Source organism: Podarcis filfolensis (assembly GCF_964270895.1).
Source record: "Podarcis filfolensis genome assembly, chromosome: 8".
In the NCBI taxonomy this organism is placed as follows: domain Eukaryota; kingdom Metazoa; phylum Chordata; class Lepidosauria; order Squamata; family Lacertidae; genus Podarcis; species Podarcis filfolensis.
In genome coordinates, this window is record NC_139611.1 from 5,907,706 (window position 1) to 5,931,341 (window position 23,636).

General features: G+C 45.7%; 2 protein-coding genes and 1 long non-coding RNA gene across 3 annotated transcripts in view; all 3 read left to right on the forward strand.

The window, feature by feature from the left end:
• Window positions 1–12,596, forward strand: part of LOC310769723 (uncharacterized protein) — an 88,933-nt gene extending 76,337 nt beyond the window's left edge. Inside the window, exon 18 of the mRNA XM_083629384.1 lies at window positions 12,446–12,596. Coding sequence (XP_083485510.1) covers window positions 12,446–12,474 — 29 coding nt within the window. The 3' untranslated portion in view covers window positions 12,475–12,596. The remainder of the gene's footprint in view (window positions 1–12,445) is intronic.
• Window positions 12,597–12,603: 7 nt separating this feature from the next.
• Window positions 12,604–16,351, forward strand: LOC310769773 (maestro heat-like repeat family member 5). The gene is made up of 11 exons (XM_083629500.1): window positions 12,604–12,856; window positions 12,968–13,104; window positions 13,291–13,410; window positions 13,544–13,658; window positions 13,926–14,060; window positions 14,203–14,367; window positions 14,661–14,825; window positions 14,934–15,038; window positions 15,156–15,261; window positions 15,507–15,569; window positions 16,085–16,351. The coding sequence occupies exons 1-11, from the start codon at window positions 12,686–12,688 to the stop codon at window positions 16,273–16,275; spliced, it is 1,473 nt and encodes a 490-aa protein (XP_083485626.1). The 5' UTR covers window positions 12,604–12,685; the 3' UTR covers window positions 16,276–16,351.
• Window positions 16,352–16,356: 5 nt separating this feature from the next.
• On the forward strand, window positions 16,357–19,067 carry LOC310769927. Its single transcript, XR_014551856.1, has 2 exons — window positions 16,357–16,525; window positions 18,937–19,067. It is a non-coding gene; the product is annotated as an uncharacterized lncRNA (long non-coding RNA).
• Window positions 19,068–23,636: the final 4,569 nt, after the last annotated feature.

Genomic DNA, 23,636 nt, shown 5'->3' on the forward strand with positions numbered 1-23,636 from the left:
TGTTTTGGAGCGAAAATTACGGTAACTGAAAGGAGGTGGGTCATGGGAATTGAAGCGTACGCTTTCTGCATACAACACACCCACTGCCAAGCAGCTCCATCTCACCTGCCCCCAACCCCATACCACCCTCTCGCCTAAAATAGACCGGGGTCACCGAGTCCTTCCCAGCCATAGAATTAGCCGTTCTGGAAGATTCCTAAAATGTTATTAATCCAGAGTTTAGAGTTAAGAATTCAAAGGCCCCAAATATAAAAATTAATGAACTTTGAAAGATGCTGGATTGAATTTATGTGGTCTCTAGCTGTTATGGCAAAAAGAATTGGTATAAATATTGTTTAAGTTACAAAATTTAAGAAGTTGATTGGAAAATAAGGTGTTAGTTAAATGGAATGTTAAGAGATTAGGATTTTCTGGATAAACAATTTGAACTAGAAAACAAGAAGGGGAGGTATGAGGAAGTCAAGGAAATATGTTATTGAAAATTGATATTGAAATTGATTTGTTTTGTATAAAATTGAAAACTCTAATAAATATTTATAAAAAAAACCAAAGGCCCCAAATATAAAATAAACGTTCATAAATGTACACGGCAAAGACATAAGTACAGGGGAGCAATCCTGTCAGCTTCTTTAGGAGACAACAAGAGCCTGCAAAGCAGGATACAAATAATAGAAAAAGTATTAAATTGTACATTTCAAAGAATATATATATATATATCACCCTAGCGTTGCATGGCATTAACATAGTTCTAACCACTAGGCCACACGGACTCTCCTAGAGCCTTGGCACTGAGGCCGGGAATTCCATGTTCTCAACTGCCGTTGCCTAGCAACGGAGCTTGTGACCGTTTGAAGTTCCTCAGCATCCCGAGGTTGGCATTGGCAGAGGTCGCCTGTAGTGACCTTCGCTCTGTCACTACAGGAGAGGATGGCATCCCAAAGACTCCTGGAGGTAAGTGTAGGTTGCCATGGCCAGAGGACTTAACTCTGGAACCTACTTGTATGAACTTTATTCGCTCTATGAGCTCTGGCCCAATGGTTGCCAGTGGTTTGATTCGAATTAATTTTATAATGAATGATTTTAGAGTGTTGTGTTGTGTTGTACTGTTTAATTGTTGTTAGCCGCCCTGAGCCCGGCTTCGGCTGGGGAGGGCAGGATATAAATGAAATTTATTATTATTATTATTATTATTATTATTATTATTATTATTGTCACAGACCAGGATAAAAAAAAGAAAGAGCATATAAATAAAGTAGCAGTTAGGGTTTTTTTTTTTAAACCGATAATTGTTAGAGAAAATGAGGACAAATAAACAGGCATAGGATAAAACATCTGAATAAAATACAAGATTAAACACGGATAATGGATGGATAAATACTGATAATTAAAACAGATAAGAACTAAAAAAGAAAGACACGCAGTTAAAACAACTGTAAGAGGCTGCAGAGTAGAAGCCTCTGAAATAGAGGACACTCACAACATTAGAAACTGCTGCGCAAATATGGTTAAAACAGACAATTGAAACAATGTACAACAATAAATTTAGAAATAATTTGTTGTAGTAAAGGGGCTCCGGCCACTCGCCCCTCCCTCACCTGCCCTTACCCTCCAGCTGGGTCAGGTTTCTGGAACGGAGGCCGGCAGCCATTTACTTTTTGACAAAACACAACGCAACAGAAATGGTAATGCAGCCACCACTCCGTCTCAGGGCACTGGGAGGCACAGTCCAAGGGAGAAGACTATGCTCCTTTGTTACCGGTTGCCCCACTCTGCAAGTTGCTTCCACAAACTTGCAGGCAGAAATTCATCAGGTATAGCGTAACCAAGTACCGTATTTTTCGCTCTATAGGAAGCACTTTTTCCCCTCCAAAAATGAAGGGGAAATGTGTGTGCGTCCTATGGAGCGAATGTAGGCTCCTTGGCTTCGCGGCGGCGTGCCTGACCTGGAAGCCGGAGGCCTCCAGCTTTGCTAAAGGGGCGCTGTGCCTTCTCCCTCTGCGCAGCGCCTCTCCTGTGAAGGAGAGGCGCTGCGCAGAGAGAGAGAAGGCGCAGCACCCCTTGAGCGACGTGCCTGTCCTGGAAGCCGGAGGAGGAACAGAAGGGACTCCTTCTGTTCCTCCTCCCGCTTCGCAGCGACGCGCCTGTCCAGCGAAGCCCAAGGAGGAACAGAAGGGTCTCCTTCTATTCTTTCTCCAGCTTCACTGAAGGGTGCTGCGCCTTCTCCCTCTCTGCGCAACGCCTCTCCTGTGAGAGGCGTTGCGCAGAGAGGGAGAAGGCGCAGCGCCCCTTCAGCGACGCACCTGTCCTGGCTTCTGCCTTAGCCCTGCGCAGCCTCTTCGGGCAGGGGGAGCCTTCATCCCGCTGCCCTGAAGAGGCTTGGCGCGGTTATCCCAGAAGCCAGAACAGCCGCACGGTATCCCAGAAGCCAGATCCCTCTTGCTGTTCTGGCTTCTGGGGTTCAGAATAAATTTTTCTTGTTTTCCGCCTCCCAAAACTAGGTGCGCCCTATGGTCCGGTGCGCCCTATGGTGCGAAAAATACGGTAGTTGGCGTTGGACTTAGATTTTCCCTCAGATTGGCACATAAGACAAAAGAAAGTTTCTTTTTTTAAATTTATTAAAAAAAACCCACAAAGTTAACATGCTTAAAAAGCAGGCACATCTTTTGTATCTTGCAGGCAGATAAAATAAAGACATTGTTTAGTATAGCTAACTAAGATACTCACTTCTAAGAACAAAGGCAGAGATAGGATAGTTTCAAAGTCCTTCAGTAGATCCGCATTACAAAGTCAGCAGGAATCTCCATTACAAAGAGACACAGGACTGCTGCCAGCAAGGTGGTACGCTAACAGTGAATTGTGAATCGCAGGTTGCAGAGCGTGCTTTCTCAGTCATTCTTAGGATCTTTATTCACAAATCTCACGTGGAACCAGAACCCAGACCCAATCACAATTCTTGATTACGTTCAAATTCACCAATGACCAGCTTATGGGCTAAGAATTTTAACTTGTGACAGCTGAGCTCATTAAGTTCCCAGAACCTGGATCAAAGGGCTCACCCCTTTCCTCGGATGTTTCACAGATGCACATTCCCAGGTAATTAGAAGACTGATAACAACACTAGCTGGGTGTGAATAGCTGGAGCCCCAGGTGTCAAGTCCCCAAATCAAAATAGAGAACTTCCTTCCTAAGATAACAATTTACACATTTGGAGACTGTCGGTCTGCAGGGTTAAAGCAACAGACCTCTTTCCCATAACTCTTGTGGCTTTTTGATTACCCACCATACTCTGCTCCTTTCTTGACCAAAGTTTTAAATCCTTAACTTCACTACAAATGTACAACAATAAACTATCCCAGGGAGTCGACTCAGAGTCAGGGCTTTTCATGCCGGACTATTTTGAGTTGGGCGATGGTCTGCGCCTACAGATCTGTACACAGAATGTGGCGACCATCCAGGTCATCTTCTGCTCTTTGCCTAACAGCAAATTTCAAATTTTTGCTTTTGCGGGAGGTCGGTGAACCTCACCAGTAGGGGATCCATGATCTTACTACGTGCCTCTTCATAAAAGGGACATCTAAATAACAAGTCCCCTTCATGGATCACTGCCTTGCCGTGGCGAAGGGGCTTGAATAACTCAGAGAAGCTATGAGCTATGCCGTGCAGGGCCACCCAAGATGGACAGGTCATAGTGGAGAGCTTTGACCAAACGTGATCCACCTGGAGCAGGAACCGGCAAGCCACTCCAGTATTCCTGCCAAGAAAACGCCATGGACAAAGACAACAGGCATATAAAAGTTATGACGCTGGAAGATGAGCCCCTCATGTCGGAAGGCGTCCAACATGCTACTGAGGAAGAGCGGAGGACAAGTACAAGGAGATTCAGAGCTGATGAAGCGGCTGGGCCAAAGCCGAAAGGACGCTCAGTTGCGGATATGAACCTTGGTAAGTTGGATGTGGTCAAAAATGAGATGGCAAGAATAAATATTGACATCCTGGGCATCAGTGAACTAAAATGGACAGGAATGGGCGAATTCAGTTCGGATGACCATCATATCTACTACTGTGGGCAAGAATCCCATAAAAGAAATGGAGTGGCCCTCATAGTCAACAAAAGAGTGGCAAAAGCTGTACTGGGATGCAATCTCAAAAATGATAGAATGATCTCGATACGAATCCAAGGCAGACCTTTTAACATCACAGTAATCCAAGTTTATGCACCAACCACTGGTGCTGAAGAAACTGAAATTGACCAGTTCTATGAAGACTTACAACACCTTATAGAAATGACACCAAAGAAGGATGTTCTTCTCATTATAGGGGATTGGAATGCTAAAGTAGGGAGTCAAGAGATAAAAGGAACAACTGGCAAGTTTGGCCTTGGAGTTCAAAATGAAGCAGGGCAAAGGCTAATAGAGTTCTGTCAAGAGAACAAGCTGGTCATCACAAACACTCTTTTCCAACAACACTATTTAAAATTTTAAAAGATGATGCTGTAAAGGTGCTACACTCAATATGCCAGCAAATTTGGAAAACTCAGCAGTGGCCAGAGGATTGGAGAAGATCAGTCTACATCCCAATCCCAAAGAAGGGCAATGCCAAAGAATGCTCCAAGTACTGCACAATTGCACTCATTTCACACGCTAGCAAGGTTATGCTTAAAATTCTATTTTTTTATAAGATGTTTATTGAGATTTTTTAAAGTATTACAATAAAATAAAATAAAAATAACAAAAATACAAAATAAAAATAATTAAAAACACACAAATTTTCCATTGCTTATTTTCCTTTAGCTTGTTTCCCAGACCTCCTCATGCCTCCCTTTTTTGTATTCCACCTCAAATTGTTGGTTCAGCAAATCCTTACCATTATGTTTTTACCTATTTATAACCCTTTTTTCATAATCTCTTAAAGCATTACAGCTGGAAACCACTTAATTTCTATCCAACATCATTCTAACATTCATTAATTTTACAATATTTCTGTAGATAGTCTTTAAATTTCTTCCAATCTTCTTCCACCGACTCTTCTCCCTGGTCTCGGATTCTGCCAGTCATTTCTGCCAATCCCATATAGTCCATCACCTTCATCTGCCATTCTTCCAAAGTGGGTAAATCTTGTGTCTTCCAATACTTTGCAATAAGTATTCTTGCTGCTGTTGTAGCGTACATAAAAAAAGTTCTGTCCTTCTTTGGCACCAATTGGCCGACAATGCCCAGAAGGAAGGCCTCTGGTTTCTTCAGGAAAGTATATTTAAATACCTTTTTCATTTCATTATATATCATCTCCCAGAAAGCCTTGATTCTTGGGCACGTCCACCAAAGGTGAAAGAATGTACCTTCAGTCTCTTTACATTTCCAACATTTATTATCGGGCAAATGATATATTTTTGCAAGCTTGACTGGGGTCATGTACCACCTGTATATCATTTTCATAATATTCTCTCTTAAGGCATTACATGCCGTAAATTTCATACCTGTGGTCCACAACTGTTACTAGTCAGCAAACATAATGTTATGTCCAACATCTTGTGCCCATTTAATCATAGCAGATTTCACCGTTTCATCCTGTGTATTCCATTTCAACAGCAAGTTATACATCCTTGATAAAATTTTAGTTTTGGGTTCTAACAGTTCTGTTTCTAATTTTGATTTTTCCACCTGGAAGCCAATTTTCTTGTCCAAATTATATGCCTCCATTATCTGATAATAATGAAGCCAATCTCGCACTTTGTTTTTTAGTTTCTCAAAACTCTGCAGTTTTAGTCTATCTCCCTCTTGTTCCAAAATTTCCCAATATTTCGGCCATTTGGCCTCCATATTGAGCTTTTTCTGGGCTTTTGCTTCCATTGGTGACAGCCACCTTGGGGTTTTATTTTCCAATAAATCCTTATATCTTATCCAAACATTGAACAAAGCTTTCCTGACAATATGGTTCTTAAATGCTTTATGTGCTTTAACCTTGTCGTACCACAAATATGCATGCCACCCGAAGACATTGTTAAAACCTTCTAAATCCAAAATGTCTGTGTTCTCAAGAAGCAGCCAGTCTTTCAACCAGCAGAATGCTGCTGATTCATAGTAAAGTTTAAAGTCTGGCAGGGCAAATCCACCCCTTTCCTTTGCATCAGTTAATATCTTGAATTTTATTCTGGGCTTCTTGCCCTGCCAGACAAATTTAGAGATATCTTTCTGCCACTTCTTGAAGCAATCCATCTTGTCCACAATTTGCAGTGTTTGAAACAAAAACAACATTCTAGGCAATACATTCATCTTTATAGCTGCAATTCGACCCGACAAGGAAAGCTTCAAATTTGACCAAATTTCTAAGTCTTTTTTCACTTCCGTCCAACATTTTTCATAATTATCTAAAATTCTACAAGGCAGGCTTAAGCAGTATGTGGACCGAGAACTCCCAGAAGTGCAAGCTGGATTTCAAAGGGGCAGAGGAACCAGAGACCAAATTGCAAACATGCGCTGGATTATGGAGAAAGCTAGAGAGTTCCAGAAAGACATCTACTTCTGCTTCATTGACTATGCAAAAGCCTTTGACTGTGTCGATCACAGCAAACTATGGCAAGTTCTTAAAGAAATAGGAGTGCCTGATCAACCTCATCTGTCTCCTGAGAAATCTCTATGTGGGACAAGAAGCTACAGTTAGAACTGGATATGGAACAACTGATTGGTTCAAAATTGGGAAAGGAGTACGGCAAGGCTGTATATTGTCTCCCTGCTTATTTAACTTATATGCAGAATTCATCATGCGAAAGGCTGCGCTGGATGAATCCCAAGCCGGAATTAAGATCGCTGGAAGAAATATCAACAACCTCAGATATGCAGATGACACAACCTTGATGGCAGAAAGTGAAGAGGAATTAAAGAACCTTTTAATGAGGGTGAAAGAGGAGAGCGCAAAATATGGTCTGAAGCTCAACATCAAAAAAACAAAGATCATGGCCACTGGGCCCATCACCTCCTGTCAAATAGAAGGGGAAGAAATGGAGGCAGTGAGAGATTTTACTTTCTTGGGCTCCATGATCACTGCAGATGGTCACAGCAGTCACGAAATTAAAAGACGTCTGCTCCTTGGGAGATAGGCGATGGTAAACCTAGACAGCATCTTAAAAAGCAGAGACATCACCTTGCCAACAAAGGTCCGTATAGTTAAAGCCATGGTTTTCCCAGTAGTGATGTATGGAAGTGAGAGCTGGACCATAAAGAAGGCTGATCGCCGAAGAATTGATGCTTTTGAATTATGGTGCTGGAGGAGACTCTTGAGAGTCCCATGGACTGCAAGAAGATCAAATGCATCCATTCTTAAGGAAATCAGCCCTGAGTGCTCGTTGGAAGGAAAGATCGTGAAGCTGAGGCTCCAATACTTTGGCCACCTCATGAGAAGAGAAGACTCCCTGGAAAAGACCCTGATGTTGGGAAAGATTGAGGGCACAAGGCGAAGGGGACGACAGAGGACGAAATGGTTGGACAGTGTTCTTGAAGCTACAAACATGAGTCTGACCAAACTGCGGGAGGCAGTGGAAGATAGGAGTGCCTGGCGTGCTCTGGTCCATGGGGCCACGAAGAGTCGGACACGACTAAACAACTAAACAACAACAACAAAGAACTAGTGTTCTGGGCTTCCTATCTCTCCCAATGGACAGGTGCAAAGTCTCTGAGCATACCCTTCTAAAGGCTCCATCCAGGACCGGCGAGGGAAAAGCCGTGCTTCTGGCGAGTGTAAAGGCCCTTCTTGCATCCCTAGATACAAGAAAGGAGAGATATGCTGCCGGTGCGGCTATATATTTCTCGATTTCTCCAATTCTATAGTCGGGGCACCTTGCACAGTCCTGCTGTCTCTCGGTGTGTAATATTCTTTGCCTGACCGTAGCTTTTGCCTGGCCCAAGCCCAGACTTAGAAGGGCTTGAGGGGTAAAATCCAGTTTCCGGAGGGTGTTCAGGACTTCAGTCTGCCAGCCCGACTGGAATTGGTCACAGAGGATCAAAGGGGCTATCCCTCGGGGGAGCAGATTCAATGTCAGCCATTTGTAGATTGATGTTAGGCAGATGCTAGCCTCCACTCTCATCATCCCCGTTTCCAATCTAATCCATGCATCTGGGGACTTGGAGGAGAGCTCTAAGAAGTCTAGATCGAACTCTCTCAAGGGGGGAGAAAGCAGAGGAAGGCGGACCCAAAAAGGAACCATGCAGGAGTTGCGCCAAAGTTTTGGCCTTGTATCATTTTAGAGCTGCGGGGACGAAGAAGCCCCCTTGTGCTCTGAAGAATTTAAGGATACAATTTGCAGTTTCCCCCGCTGAACTCCCGATGGAGTTTATGTGTAGTTTGTTGGTTCCTGAGGCCTGTACCACCATTCCTAGATACTTGTAGTTTGTGACTTGTTCTAATTTATGGCCTTGGAGTTCCCAGCTTCTAAGCTTTGGTTTCCCCCCAAAAGCGAGTATCTTGGTCTTTTGATAGTTGATTTTGAGACATTCAGATTCACAGTATGCTGCGAGCTTTCTTAGTGCTCTTTTGAGTCCAATGGGGGTTCTAGATAGAATTACCGCATCATCGGCATCTGGAACCTAGATTAATGGTATCACCAAGTTAGGCAAAGAGCTATCCAAAGTCAAAGAAAGGGTTGAGCTTTGCCCAAGTTTTTGGAAGGGGAGAAGGAATGCCAAAAAGGGAAATTCAGTGTCCTATATTGAAGTCGATTGAATATTATTTTGAACAGAGGATTCCTTCTGATTTATGTGCATGTGAATCTGGAAGAGACTTCATTTCTATTTATACATGCTGGATGTTATCTTTGTACTATAGTTTGGAAGGGGAAAACAGAGGAAGAAAAGGAAGTGTGAGTGGCTGGCCCAGTTCAGGGGAAGGGGGTACCGGGTGGAGCTGGTTTTTCTGCAGAGCTGAGGCAGGGAGCCCTGCTGCCCACCTGTCCACAGAGTCCATCCCAGGAAAGGGCTGCTCCCAGGTGCAGGCGAGGGAGAGACAGGGGCCCTGGCGGAGCTCTGCTCCTGGAGGAAGGACGGATGAGAAACAGCGCCGTGGGCTCTGCTGAGACAGGCCATCTCCCTCAGGTCTCCTCTCCCCCAACTGTCATCTGGCAGCAGCCATTTCAGCAGGCTGCCTCAGTGGGAGAGATGACAACAGCATTCTAGACACTGGGGCCTGAGCTTGTGAGTTGTCTTTTCCTCTGCCCTCCTTGCCCCCTTTCCTTGTGTGTTCTGTCGGTCAGATTGTTTCTTACAATAGAAGTCTGCCATTAGGGAGTTTCTTGCATTTGATTTCATGGAAGGCTCTCTTGGAGCCTTTTTGGCTTAAGAGAGGGGTACAAATGCTCAAAATAATAATAATAATAATAATAATAATAATAATAATAATAATAATAATAATAGATTTATACCCAGCCCTCCCCAGCCAAGACCGGGCTCAGGGTGGCTAACAACCAATAATAAAAAAGTTGATTAAAATACAATTTAAAAGATTAAGATACAACATTAAAACATTAGGATGCAGCCTCTTCACAGGAGGAGAAAGGAAAAAGAAAGAGGGGGAGGGAATCAAACTGATTCTAAGCCAAAGGTCAGGTGGAACAACTCTGTCTTACAGGCCCTGCGGAAAGAGATCAGATCCTGCAGGGCCCTGGTCTCATGAGGCAGAGCGTTCCACCAGGCCAGAGCCAGTGTTGAGAAGGCCCTGGCTCTGGTTGAGGCTAATCTAACTTCCTTAGGGCCCGGGACCTCTAGGGTGTTGCTATATATGGACCTTAAGGTCCTCCGTGGGGCATACCGGGAGAGGCGGTCCCGTAGGTACGAGGGTATGAGGCTGTGAAGGGCTTTAAAGGTCAAAACCAGCACCTTCAATCTGACCCTGTACTCCACCGGGAGCCAGTGCCACTGGAAAAGCACTGGGTGAATATGCTCCCATGGCAGAGACCCCGTGAGGAGCCTCGCTGCAGCATTCTGCACCCGCTGGAGTTTCTGGGACAGCTTCAAGGGCAGCCCCACGTAGAACAAATTACAGTAGTCAAGCCTGGAGATGACCATCGCATGGATCACTGTGGCCAGGTTGGGGCGGGAAAGGTAAGGGACCAACTGCTTGATGAGGCGAAGGTGGAAAAATGTCGCCTTGGCTGTTGTAACCTGCGCCTCCATGGAAAGGGAGGTGTCAAGGATTACACCCAAACTCTTAACGGAAGGCTTAAATGAATAGAAGGATGAATAAGGTCTCTAAGGAAATGGAGGCCAGAGATTTTCAGTTTGTTTCCCAACCTACCTCGTCTGTGCTTTCCTGATCAACACAAAAACATGAATGGGTCTGATCCATTCTTCACATTCTGACGTTCCTGTTTCTCTTTTCTCTTTTCTTGTGGACAGGGAATTGATTTTGATGAAGATCAAATACCAGAAATCAGCCTGGAAGATGAGGAGGATCTTTCTCCAAGGTAATCCTGTGCTAATCCCCTCCCCCATAATCAACTGCTTTTAAAAAACAACCCGGTCCATTTCTATGGTGGTGGCGCTTGGGGTCTGTGAAGGATGGGAGGCAATAAACCCTTTTGACAAAAGTGCTACTCCTCTCTCCCCTCAGCATCCGAACCACAGCTTCTCTGGATGCGGCTGATCTTCTTCCTGAAAGCGACAGCAGGGACCAGCTGAAGAACAGACTTACGGAAGTCGTCGCAACGATGAAGAGTGGGAAGATCCGAAGGAAGGCGCTCCGAGATCTTTCCGCCCTCCTGCAGAAGATCCAGGAATCTGTGAGTTGCGTGGCGAGTTCCCGCCTCCCCCACGGAAATAAAGACACAGGACACCAGTATTTTAGGTTAATGGGCAAAATTAGGCCACAACTTTATTGATTACAGGAATTGAGCGGTATTGGCTTAGGCATTGGTCCTATCGACTAACCGGCTTCAGCCTGATTGCTAGAAGACCGGCAAGGATTAACCACCAGTAGGGGGAGTCTTGCTGATGTACATCAACTAGGAGCTCCCCCGGGGTCACCACTCGGGGGCGTGCCTTGGGCCCTGCCCTCCATAGGCTTCGGACGGGGCCACGCCCCCCGGAATCCTTTACCGGACTACCCTTCGATATGGGGGGCAGGCGATGGCACTTCCTCCCCTCTTCCAACTGCAGAACAATAGCAATGCCTAACCGCCAATGCCGAGGAAGTTGTGATGATTTGCTACGAGGTAGGCAAAAAACCAAATGGCTGGTGCCAATTTGCCAAGTGGGAAAAATTCCTACCAGGCCCCTTGACGGCGACCAACTGAAGTCCATATCAATGTCAAAGAGCCAAACCTAAAGGGTGGGAGGGTGGGAAAACCGGAGCTGCTGGGGCGCTGGAAGAAAAAGGGAAATCCTCAGGCGCGCCGGCCCTAAATAGCGCTGGTGATGGGTTGCTTCTCTTATCAGTCCCTTCTCTGGGTTTCTTCTCAGCCATCGGTAGCGGTTCCTGCATGCTCCTTTGGCCAACTGGTGGCGATTTCCTGCCTTTGTGCATTGGATCCGGACCCGGAGAGCAGGCAGCGGGCAGCAGAGGCTCTCTGCCATCTTCTGCCCATCCTGCGGCGCAACGAAGGTAAGACTGGAAGAATGCATCCCAGCATGGGGTGGGGGTGAGCAAGACCCAAACTAACCCTTTGGCTTTCCTTTGCAGAGATGCTGGCACGAACGTCATGGAACCAAACACTTATCACCAGAGCTGAGAAGGTCCTCAAATCCACCGGAGGACCGGTTCCTGAATTGTTCGTGAATAATTGTTACCATCTTGCCAGGGTAAGTCGCTGTCTCTCAAGCCACATGTTCTGGGTTCCGCAGAGGCTTTCTGCTCCCCAGCCCTGCCCTGCGGGCATCTCTGACCTTCCTCTCTTGCTTCAGGTCTTTGGTGCCTTTCTCCCTGCGGAGCAGCTCTTGGAGGCCATGTGCTTCCTGGCCAGAGACCTGGTTGTCGAGAGCAGCTTCAACCCACTGGATATCTCCCACTTACTGCAAGAATTCCTCAAGCAGTTTGGCGGCACAAAAGTGAAGGTAAGGCATCTGCAAAGGTAGGAGAGAAGAAGATTCTCTGCTTTGGTGTAGGGGAGGCCACCTCATGCCATTGGGTGGCCAGGACACATGTTAGTTGAGAGGGGCCTGGCAATGTCAGGAGAAGAACCTCAGCCAAGGGACCTGAGAAACATGGGTTCAGGGATGGGGAATCCTCCTCCTTCTGGGAGCAGACTGGCAAGCTTCTTCTCTTGGTCCACAATGGATAGGGGAACTGGCGCCCTGGAGCTGCCTGGGTTCAGTACTTCCAAGGACCATGAGTGGTACCTTGGAAGGAAGATGGCTGTGGTGGCACAGGTCAAAGGTTCCTCTTTCAATGAGGGATGGAGGGATCCGCCTGCAGACAGCCCCGCTTCCTTGTACTTTCCAAGCAACCCTCTCCTTTTCTCTGACAGGTGAAGGTGCTGCTGGAGGGCTTCTATAAGATCAGCCAGGGGCCTGCAGTGCAAGGCAGAAGCATGGCCGTCTTCGCTTTGTCCATCTTGTCGCACCACCACCTGGCGACAGTGGTTGAATATCTCCTCCAGTTTCCTTTCAGGTATGGAGCCCTCCAGGTTCTACTGGGCTAAGGGGGAGGTTGGCAAGCTGCAGGGCTTGCTCAGAAAGCCCTTGCTGCCATTTCCTCTCTCTGGAGCATGGCAGCAAGCAGAAGACTTGAATCTGACCATTGCTCTTGTTTTTGCATTCACAGAGACTGCGAGAGAGTGTGGAAGGAGGTTTTAGCATCGGCCGACCCAGAACAACTGATCCATCTCACGGCCGAGCAGCTTTACGAAAGCCCCTTGGCAGAATCTGCCACCGAAGTGGTAAGGACCTACCACCTGCTTTCTGGCTTCCTTCTTCCCAGGGTAATATCTAGGGATTCCTGTATTCTGCAGAAAAGCAGGGAAAGTGACTTGCACCTCTCTCTCTTCCAGCAACATCTCACCAGCCTGTTGCACGCCATCCTCAGGATGGAGGACTACAAGGCAGCTGTGCGCCAGAACTTCCCACAGCTGCTCATCGCTCTCCTGGGGATGGTTATGAACTTCCACTACGACCAGGAATTCCTCGGGTGAGTAGTGTGTTGCAAAGGGACCAATGGAGTCTTTTCCCCTTCAGCCTTGGGGGGTTTCCAGTCCAGCTTGGTTTTGCAAGGGAGGCTCTCCTTCAGGCGGCTGCTAGGGAGGGAAAGATGGGGAAGGAATTTGAGTGTGTGGCAATGACCCTTCTGGTAAAACTGGCCTTGTTTTTGTTGCAGAGGGGCTAAGGAAGTTCTGCACCTCCTTCTTGGCACCACTGGAGAGCAAGTGGAGGCGGCCATCGTTGACCAACTTTTCTGCCGGGAGACTTTCAGCCAGGGGTTGTCTGCCATGGTGAGGTAAGAGGAAGAACGCGGTGACCTTCCCCAGTGGTCTGGCAAATGGAGCTGAAGGCACGGGATCGGACTGTGCCCCTGTTTGCTTCCTGCGGTGTCTTTCCCTTCCTTACTGAGATCTCCTTCTCCATTTCAGAGCTGTCGGAAAGCGACACTGGTGGATCCCTCCCATGGTGGAAAGCATCATCGCTGCTCTCAAGGACCAGGATTTTGCCGGAATGCCACAAGTCGCGGCAGCTATCTACATCGAGGTGAGGGGGACTGACGCGGGAGGAAATGGGTGCAGCAAGGAGGCCCTGGCTTGGTTTCTGCCGAGTGTTGGGCTGCTTTGAGCCTACGTTCTGTTGCCTGTTTTAGTGCTCCTCAGAGTAGACCCACTGGATTTGATGTACATGACAAACTTTGGTCCATCCACTTCAGTGGGTTTGCTCTGTGCAGAATTGCAAATGGTGGGTAAAAGGAGAACCTGCCTCAGCCGCTCATCCCTGAAGAGTTTCTTTCTCTTTGGGCCTCTTTAGCTGCTCAGCTGCCGTCTGGAGGTCTATCCCTGTGAAGATACACTGGAGCAGCTCCTCAGCTGGCTGGCACACGACCACCTGCAAGTCCGGAAGCTCAGCATCAGAGGAATATCCCTGCTTCTGGACTCTGACATGGCAAGTGATGCTCAGAGGGAGGGAGGGGGGGGTATAGATCTTGATTCTAATCATGGTCCAGCACTCTTTTGCTGGCACAATACTGAAGGGCCTGTGCTAAAAGGCCTTTCAGACCTTTGAAAAGATTCTCTCTTTTGTGTAGGACCCTTCGCTTCTGCGGCTGTTGCTGCTGGATTCCCTCCCTTCTGCAGAAGCTGATGTCCTCCCAGAGTTGATAGAGCTAGTAGACCAAGCCTACCATTCCAGGGAGCTGGGAGAGGAAGACCTGAAGATGCTGGCGGCAACCTACTGCGGTCTGGCTGCCCATGTGAGTATGAGGGGAAACATGACACCACACCCGGTGGAGGAGGAATGCTTTGGAAGAGGAAGGGTGGGGTTTAGACTGGCATGCAGCGGAGATGTTCTGGCTTCAGGAGGGTGTTCCTCTGGAACACCTTCTCTTGGAAGCCTGCCTGGAAAACGCAGGGAGAGAGTCACCCCTGCCCCCCGTCTCCCCCAGGAGGAGGATAGGGGGCTGAGCAGCCTCAAAACACCCCAGTGGGCAGGAGAAAGGAAACTGATCTGATGAGAAACACAACCTCTGATATTTTCTGCCTACAGGAGGAAGCCTCCGTCCGGACATCAGCCATCCAACATCTGGGGCTGCTTCGGGGCTGGGTGAGAGACCAAAGGCTTCCCATAATAACAACAACAACAGAAGAAGAAGCCATTCACGAACTGGTTGTGGTCCTCATCCACCTCGAAGACGAGGACGAGGTGGCCAAGGTGAGGGCCAAAGAGGTGGACTTACACAGTAGGAGGGAGGGATTGTTCTCAGGAGCTTACGAGACTATGTGCCGCAATTTGTAACCCTCTTCTCTTCTTGTGTTGCAGGCTGCAAGGAGGGCTCTTTCCCATCTAGCCCCACAAGTGAAGTGGTGGGCTCATCCCAACAAATTTAGCCTCCACTTTGCTCTCCACCAGGCTGCCAAGCATCTGGTAAGGTCCCTCTGCTTCGCTGGCACCTTTGCCCAGGCATGTCTTTGGCAGTGCAAGGCTCTTCTGCCGTGCTCTCAACCCTCTCTGATGCCACTTCTCCTTTGTCTTTGCCCACAGAGCAAGACCTTCAGCAAGGACACCCTTCGGAGTGCTGCCTTAACATGTACGAAGCCGTCCGCCAACAGGCTGCCATCAGTCTCCAGGGTGGCAGCTCTGTTTCTGGGTAAGTCAAGCAACGTTCTTCCCTGGTAGGGATGGACAGAAACGTCTTGGTAACGATGCCAGGGAGGATGGGCATGTCCCCAGGCCACCTGCTAGGTAGGCCTCCATCTGCGCCCAGATCTTGCTCTCAGTGCTCCGCGAGGGTGGAGGCCTCGGAGCATACCTGTCCTCCTGCCGAGCTGCCTCTGTCTCCGCTTGCTTTGCACTGAGATGATGTCCCTTTTCTTGCCCCCCCTCTCTCTCTAGGTCATCTGGCTTTCCGGGATGCCAGTTTCATCCACGATCAAGACATGGCATCCTACGGAACATGTGAGTGAGACGTACGGAGGGCAGGGAGGGATGCTTCTGCTGAGAAAGGTCTTCAGGGGAAGGCAAATTCCCAGATGTATGTTCAGACAGAGGTGCCACAAGATGAACATGCAAAGAGAATTGGAATGTGACTTCACTGCTCTCTTGAGAGCCAGTGTGGTGTAGTGGTTAAGAGCGGTAGTCATGTAATCTGGGGAACCGGGTTCGCGTCTCCGCTCCTCCACATGCAGCTGCTGGGTGACCTTGGGCCAGTCACACTTCTTTGAAGTCTCTCAGCCCCACTTACCTCACAGAGTATTTGTTGTGGGGGAGGAAGGGAAAGGAGATTGTTAGCCGCTTTGAGACTCCTGAAGGGGAGTGAAAGGCGGGATATCAAATCCAAACTCTTCTTCTTCTTCTTCTTCTTCTTCTTCTCTCACACACAAACACACCTGATGGCTGTTTTCATATTGTTGATGGATGGCTCTTTTCCTGTGTATCTCCGCCTTGCTCAACCTTTCTCCCTTGCCACTCAGGGCTGGAAGAGATGCAGCAGCACGAGGAAGAAGGGCTCAGGCAGACAGGGAGGAGCTGCCTGAACATCATGCAGCGGGCCTATAAACATCGGAAGAAAGGCAGGGTCCAGCGCTTTTTGAGGAGGCTGCTCCACTGCATTCACAGGGAACCTTACCCGCAGGACTTCCTGAGCTGCATGCCAGGTGAGTGAGGCATCTGGTGGGCTATTGGGACATCTGGTGGGCTGTTTGGAGGTGACGTTTCTCAAGGAGCCCCTTTCTCCTCCTGACAGAACATCCACAGCAGTGGCAGGCCAAGGCAACATAACATCAGAGTTGTGCTGCAGAGATACCATCTTCTGCTCTCCGCGGGATCCAGTCTGGACCAGCGCCAGGAACATCAACGCCATCAGGATGGACCAAGAGGAGTGGTGCTGGCCTCACGACCCTCCGTACACAGCGGTAGGAAACCTTTTTGTTGTTGTTGTGTTTCTTGTTGATGCTGTTTTGGATTGTTGATTTTATTGATTTTGAATCTCAGGGTGGTTCACAACACCAAGTATACGAAGCACAAAATACATAATAAGAATAATCACTGCACAAAATTCATAATAAAAATATCAGAACATAATATAAATTAAAATAATAAAAACATACTAAAAATAGCCACAAGACTAATGTTAGCACACTAATAAACAATACAAGAGCCCTGAAACAGCACTCCAGCCCACAAATACAAAATCTAAATCAGCACAACACATTTAACAATCATTTTAAACAACCCCACCTTCTTGAAGAAGGCTGATATATTAGATTTAGAAGGTTGGAATACGAGGTTTGGATGGCACGCCTACCTAACATACAACAAAGTGGCAGTGCATAAGGACTTTTTAAATCATATAGTCAGAATTTCATTATACAAGGTCTGGGATAAGTACTACAGACAATTAGAGCCCAAAATACCCTGGTGGGTATCCCCAGTGGAGATGATAACGGTAAAAAAGACAAACATGGACACAAATTGGGCAACTTAGCAACAATTAATAAAGGTAGAACAGGGCCAATTAAAAATCAAATTGTATGAAGAAATTAAACAGTATTGTAACGGCTGGATTCACTATCACCTAATAGTGCATATATTTAATCAGGATAAGAAAAGTGCTTTTGGAGAAAAGAAGATTGGTTTTGGAGAAAAGAAGTCATTCTTACAAAAGGAATTAGTACAAATTAATAAAAAGACCCTATCTAGGATGTATGATCTACTTTTGGAATGGGAACTCAAGGATGAGATGCTAAAGGACGTTATGATAAAGTGGGCAGAGGATTTTGGCCACAACATAATGTTAGCTGTGGAAATTTGACATCAAGTTCACAGCATGTTATACAATAAGGGAGAATCTAATGAAAATGATCTACCGATGGTACCTAACCCCTGCCCCGAGGAATCGGCAAAAATCTATAAGCAAAAAAACAATGTGTGTTGGAGATGCAACACCGAGATAGGAACAATGTACCATATATGGTGGGGTGTAAGGAGATAAAAAGCTTTTGGAACAAGTTCATGAAGAAATCATTAAGATTTTTAAAAAATCATTCAACAAGAAACCAGAAGCGTATGTTGCAAGCATATAATCTTGATTCTTAAGATTTTTAGGCACTTCTAGCCTTAACAATTTAAGCATTATTAGGATACATGGTTATACATAAAACTCTTCCAGGTGGCCTTGCCACATTCCCCTCTTTCAAGCTTAGAAACAAGTCACAGTTGTTTCTCCAGCTTGACTCTCATGTTGAACCCCGGTACAGACAACTGTGTCTCTCAAGGGGATCTCTTCAGGGGGTATTTCACGAATTAGTTGAGCGTACTCATGCTCTTCTTCTGGCAGAGGGGGCAGGGCTCGGTATATGGCCATGATGTGGGTTTCAGTGAGATTCTTAATGCTTCGGGCCACCATTCCTCTGACTAGAGATATGCAGCAAGGGGTGATGCAAAGAAGTATTAGGAAGACGAATCCTCCTACTGCAATGGCGGTCAAAAGGCTATGTAACCATCCTACTCCTGGGACCCAAGACCACATCCATTCCCAAGGATTCTGACTGGGTTGGTTATCATTTATAAGGGCCTGTAATTTTGGCAACTCATCCTCAATAGTGTTGTTGAGGTCATGAAACTTCACTCTGCATTTGCCTTCCGGGATTATTTTACAAAAACCTCCTGATTTGGCGAGAAGATAGTCAAGAGCAAGTCTATTAGCTGCTGCTATCTGGTTCAAATCCTCAATCTCAGACTGCAACTGTCGGAGGATATGTGTAGCGGCATTGATGGTTTTCTCCAACCTGCATGTTAGGGCAAATAGTGCTTCACGGTTTTGTTCAGCCACAACTCCCGGATGTATGCAGATGGATCCCTGTCCAGTGAAGTTGACTGGGAAAGTATGGGTACAGATCTGAGGAGGTGGTGTTGCTTTGGTAAGAGGCGTTGAAGGAACCCCACAACCAAAACTTAGCAGTGCACTGTGTGTAATTTCCCAGCCAACCTTTATGTTGGTGGTGCTGGACATTCGGCCAATCTTTCCATTTGGTGTTCCATGATCCAGAGGCATAACAACAAAAGCACAAGCCCTGGGTGGTTCTGGAGAACCGGAAATATCGGTAGGAGGTATCATTCATTTCAGAAGGAGGTGTTGCGAAAAGGCCACTATGATTATACACTAGGCCTGCCAAGACAACGTCAAGGTCCCTGATTAGTCCTGGGATATGTCAGCTACCTTTCTAGGGTGTTCATAATAAAGGGTGACATTTTCGCCATATATTTAAACATCTGCTTAGCATGCTTTACAAAAACATTTTCTTTTGTCATTGGTCTCCTCAAGGTCAAGATGCACATCAGGGTTAACATCAACTTCATCATGATCAAGGAACTCCAGGGGTTCAAGGAGCCCAAGGATATCAACAATTCCTCGTGGGTAGTCTTTCCGAAGAAATACTTCCTATATACGTAAAAGAAGATAAGGAGAACAGTTATTATTACTGTAAGAAGAACTGGAGGTAACCAAGACCAGAGCATACCTGGAGAGTGAGCCAACCCTCCGTTCAGCTGCACCCAGTAGAGCCTCTTAGTGGTTCCCGGGTTCTGGTCGAACTGGAGTGGTCAATTCACACTATATACACTCTGCTATTGCTACTCAAAAAGGGTTTGGGGGGGGGGAGGAAAGAAGGCTACTGTGACCAGTATGGTGGGAGGAAGTACACCTTGGGGTGGTGGGTGAGAGAACCCGACAACGGTTCTTTTAGGTTCTCCGGGCATTTACCTCCTATGATAGGTTGGTCTCGGCCAAAACCCTTCTAAGGGTATATGGGTATATGGCACAGCTGCCTTGGTAATGCTTGTACCCAAACGGGTATGTACCAATCATGAAAATACAAGGGGATATGACATCCGTAATCCTCCAACAACTCTACCCATTTATCAATTATGTTCCCTAGCCCATCCACATTCCTTACTACTATCTGTACAGCTGGTCTGTATTTAAATCTGGCACAAATTGAGGACTGGCTGATAATTCAACTGGTAAAGATCCTCCCATCTGCCGGTGCAGTTCCTCAATCTTTGGGTGTGCGTAGACTCACTGGCTTCCGGTGCAGTGAGAACAGACCGGGTGTCTGGGGCTCGTGCCCTAACCCACTCCCGGTGGGGCTAGGGGCAGGGGTTCCTGGTGATCTTCAACTTCAGGGGGTCCGAAGGATTCTGCTCACAGTTCCAGTGACCCTCAGACCACTTCAGACAAGAGTGATCAATCCAGGGGGTCACCTCGGCCACTTTCACCGTGGTAGGCGTTGCAAGCAAGATGGCGTGGCAAGCAAGACCATGCCACTTAAGAGCCAATGGGTTGTTCTTCCACTCCTTCATCCACACCTCATCTCCAGGCTGGAAGGGCTGTATGGGTTCAGCCAGGCTGATTGGCGTACATTCAAGGGCCCACCTGTTAAGAGAAATCAAAACACGAGAGAGAGACTGGATTTGTTCTGATGTAATCTGTCCTCCCGTTTGTACTAAGTCTGCTCTTATTTTTGTGGTAAGTGGAGGAGGTCTTCCATACAAAAGCTCAAAGGGAGAGAGCTTTAGCCTCTTGGTGGGTGCACATCTGATCCTGAGCAAGGCTACGGGTAGAAAGTCCACCCAATTGCCATGAGTTTCCTGGCACAATTTGGCCAGCTGTGATTTAAGAGTCCAGTTCATTCTTTCTGTCTTGCCGGAACTCTGTGGTCGGTAGGCAGCGTGCAGTTTCCATTGTATCTGCAGGGCTTTGCATACACCTGCCACTAACAAAGCGATAATGGCTGGTCCATTATCACTGCCTATACTGCTTGGTAGCCCAAATCTCGGGATGATATCAGTTAAGAGGTGCTTAACAACTTCCCGGGCTTTCTCAGTCCTTGTGAGATACGCCTCAACCCACCCCACTGGAGTATCTACAAAGACGAGCAGATAATGATAGCCTCTTGCCCCAGGCATTTCCGTGAATTCCACAATCATGTTCTCCATTGGCATGAAGCCTGTCTGCTGTACTCCTGGAGGAAGTACTGGGCCCTGCTTGGGGTTGTTTTTGGCACATAGGAGACACGTTCTTGACACGGCCTCAGCCAGCTGAGATAGCCTGGCGATATAGAATTGCCTGCCTAGGCCTTCTCCCAACGCTGTGGCTCCATAATGAGTGGACTCCTGGTACCGCTTCACCACCTCTCTGCCTAGGGTTTCTGGGACAAAAGCCCGCTGATCTGGCAATATGAACGATCCTTTATGGGGAGGTAAACTGGTTCTTCCTTCCTGGAGGGCCCATTTTGCTTCTCTCTCAGTATAAATGGGCTTCATTTCCTGCATATTAATAACTGTTGGCAAAAGGGAGGCTATCATAGAGTCTGGTGGAGGTTCCTCCAGGGCTGATTTCCTTGCTGCCTTGTCTGCCAAATGATTGCCCTTTGCCGTTTTGGTGGACTCCCGGCTGTGGCCCCGGCAGTGCATTACAACAGTTTTCTCGGGTGCCCATACAGCTTCCAAGAGATTTTCTAATTCTGGGCCGTATTTGAGAGCTTTGCCCTTTGTACCAATGAGTCCCTTCTCCTTCCATAGGGCTTCACGGGCATGCAGGGTTAAGAAGGCAAACTTTGAATCAGTATAGATATTGGCACAGCAGCCTGTTGATAGCTGTAGGGCCCTAGTGAGTGCCACAATTTCTTGGGCCGTGTTTGGATGGATCATACCTTCCTGCTCCCATTTAATCTGAATAATCCTTATCATTCTTTCTTTGTTGCTTATCATCACTTTATATAACATCCCTACTATCCCTTTCTTCGTCATTTGTCTTTTGTTCAGCACCATATCTATTTTCATTTGTGTCCTCATCGTTTCATCTGCTCTTTCCATTTTTATTAAATCATAAAGTCCTTGCACTTTCACCCAATATTGTTTTCCTATTTTTTCTTTAAAAACTTTTTTTGTAATTAAATTCCCCTCTTCATCAAACATATCTTTTAATTTATAAAATCCCTGATCTTCTAATTTCTTCCACCAAGCAGGCTCCCTTTGACCCTCCTGCATATATTTTAACGGCATCCACCTTGAGTATGTTGGCATCCATTTTGTATTCCAGTTCTTCCAGATTCCTAACGCAGTTTTCCTTGGTCCTATTATCTTCTTAAAAGCCATGTTAATATCTCTATTAAATAGCCCTTCTCTTCCTATTCCTTCATTTATTTCATTCTCCAGCCTTATTATTTATTCCCTTCCATATATCCAATATCTATTAGATTTTTCAACTGGAACATTTCATAGTAAAATTCTAAGTTCGGTATTCCCCATCCCATCTCTTCTTGAGATGAATAATTTACTATGTCTGGGGTTCTAACTCTTTTACTTCCAAAAATCCAATTTTTAAATACCTTATTCCATGTTTTGAACCATATTTTCCTAATGGGTAGTGTAATTACTTGAAATAAATATAATAAAAATAAAAATAAAAATAAAATATTTTAACTGCTCTAACCCTACCTAGAATAGATAAATTCTTATTTTTCCATGATTTTATATCTGTCTTGATCTTTCTCCACGCTTCTTTGTAATTTACATCTGGAATCCTAGCACTATTTTTAATAATATTTACCCCAAGTATTCAATTCTTTTCCTATTGATATCCATTTTTGTCATTTTTGCAATTTCCTTCTTCTCCTCTTTATTTACATCCCCGAATAAAATTTCAGACTTCTCCAAATTTACTCCCAATCCCGACTCTTCTTTAAAGTTCTTCAGGATTATCATAAATTCTCTTACACCCTCTAAGGGGTTTGTAAATAATAATAGGATAGCAGCTGCATACATGTTTAACTTAATTTCTTCCTTTCCTTCCTTATATCCTTTTATCCTTACTGAGTTTCGTATTCTGTCTGCCAAGTACTCCATACCCAATGCAAATAGTAGTGGTGAGAGTGAACATCCTTGTTTAACTCCTCTTTGTATATTGAATTGATCTGAAACCCCCTCGTTCACTCTGACCACAGCCTTCCCTTCTCTATACAATTCCCGGATTGTTTCGACAGAGTTCTCTCCTAATCCCACCTCTTGCATAATAGTCCATAAAAATTTATGTCTAATTGTGTCGAAGGCCTTATACACATCCAATTTTAAGACCACCAATTTTCCTTTTACCCTGCTTGTTAATAAATGTATTTATTAAAACAATAAAAATAAAAAACAATAAAAAAATAAAAAATAAAAAATGTATTTATTAAAACACATTTCTTATAGGATGGCCTATGTATCTTCCCTTAACAAATCCATACTGATCTTCCTTAATTATTTTAGGTAACACCTTTTCCAGTTGCCTTGCCAAGATCTTTGTAAATATCTTATAGTCTTGATTTACTAGGCTAATTGGTCTGTATGACCCCACCTCTGTAGGGTCCTTTTGTGGTTTTTCTATCACTACTATTTCCGCTAGTTTCCAAGTGTCTGGGGCTTCCCCCCCTTCTAAGATATTATTAAATACTTTTTTCAGTTCTGAGCCCAGGATATCAATTGTTTCTTTATAAAAGTCTGGCGTAATTCCATCTAATCCTGGGGATTTCTTACTTTTAAATGATTTAACTACATTCTCTATTTCTTCCAGAGAAATTTCCTTCTTCAGTCTTAATCTATCAATTTCTTCGATTTTAAACCCTAAACTTTCCCTACTTATATTTTTGTTTTCTTCTTTATATAAAGATTGATAGAATCCTGCAAATCCTTTCCTTATTTCTCTAGAGCTTTGTGTATGTATTTTCCTTCTGGTCTTAATGGCCTCCACCCTCTGTTGATCCCTTCTTTTCTTTAAATTGTTTGCCAGTCTCTTATATGATCCTATTGAGGTTCTCTGAAAATCATTTTTGATCATATTATCTCTCTTCCAACTATATCCAGCTCATCCAATTCCTGTTTTAACTTTCTTAACTGCTCCTGTCTCCTCCGTAGAAATGTAACTTGTTGCTGTTGTTGCAAGATTTCAATCTCTTTAATTTTTTCCTGTCTCCCCGAGTACCA

Excerpts from the sequence above, each read along its gene's own strand:
- LOC310769773 (XM_083629500.1), top strand. The coding sequence starts at position 12,686 with ATGGCAGCAAGCAGAAGACTTGAATCTGACCATTGCTCTTGTTTTTGC. Across the intron at positions 13,659-13,925 it reads CGGCAGCTATCTACATCGAG|CTGCTCAGCTGCCGTCTGGA; the intron begins GTGAGGGGGACT and ends GGGCCTCTTTAG. Across the intron at positions 15,570-16,084 it reads CATGGCATCCTACGGAACAT|GGCTGGAAGAGATGCAGCAG; the intron begins GTGAGTGAGACG and ends CTTGCCACTCAG.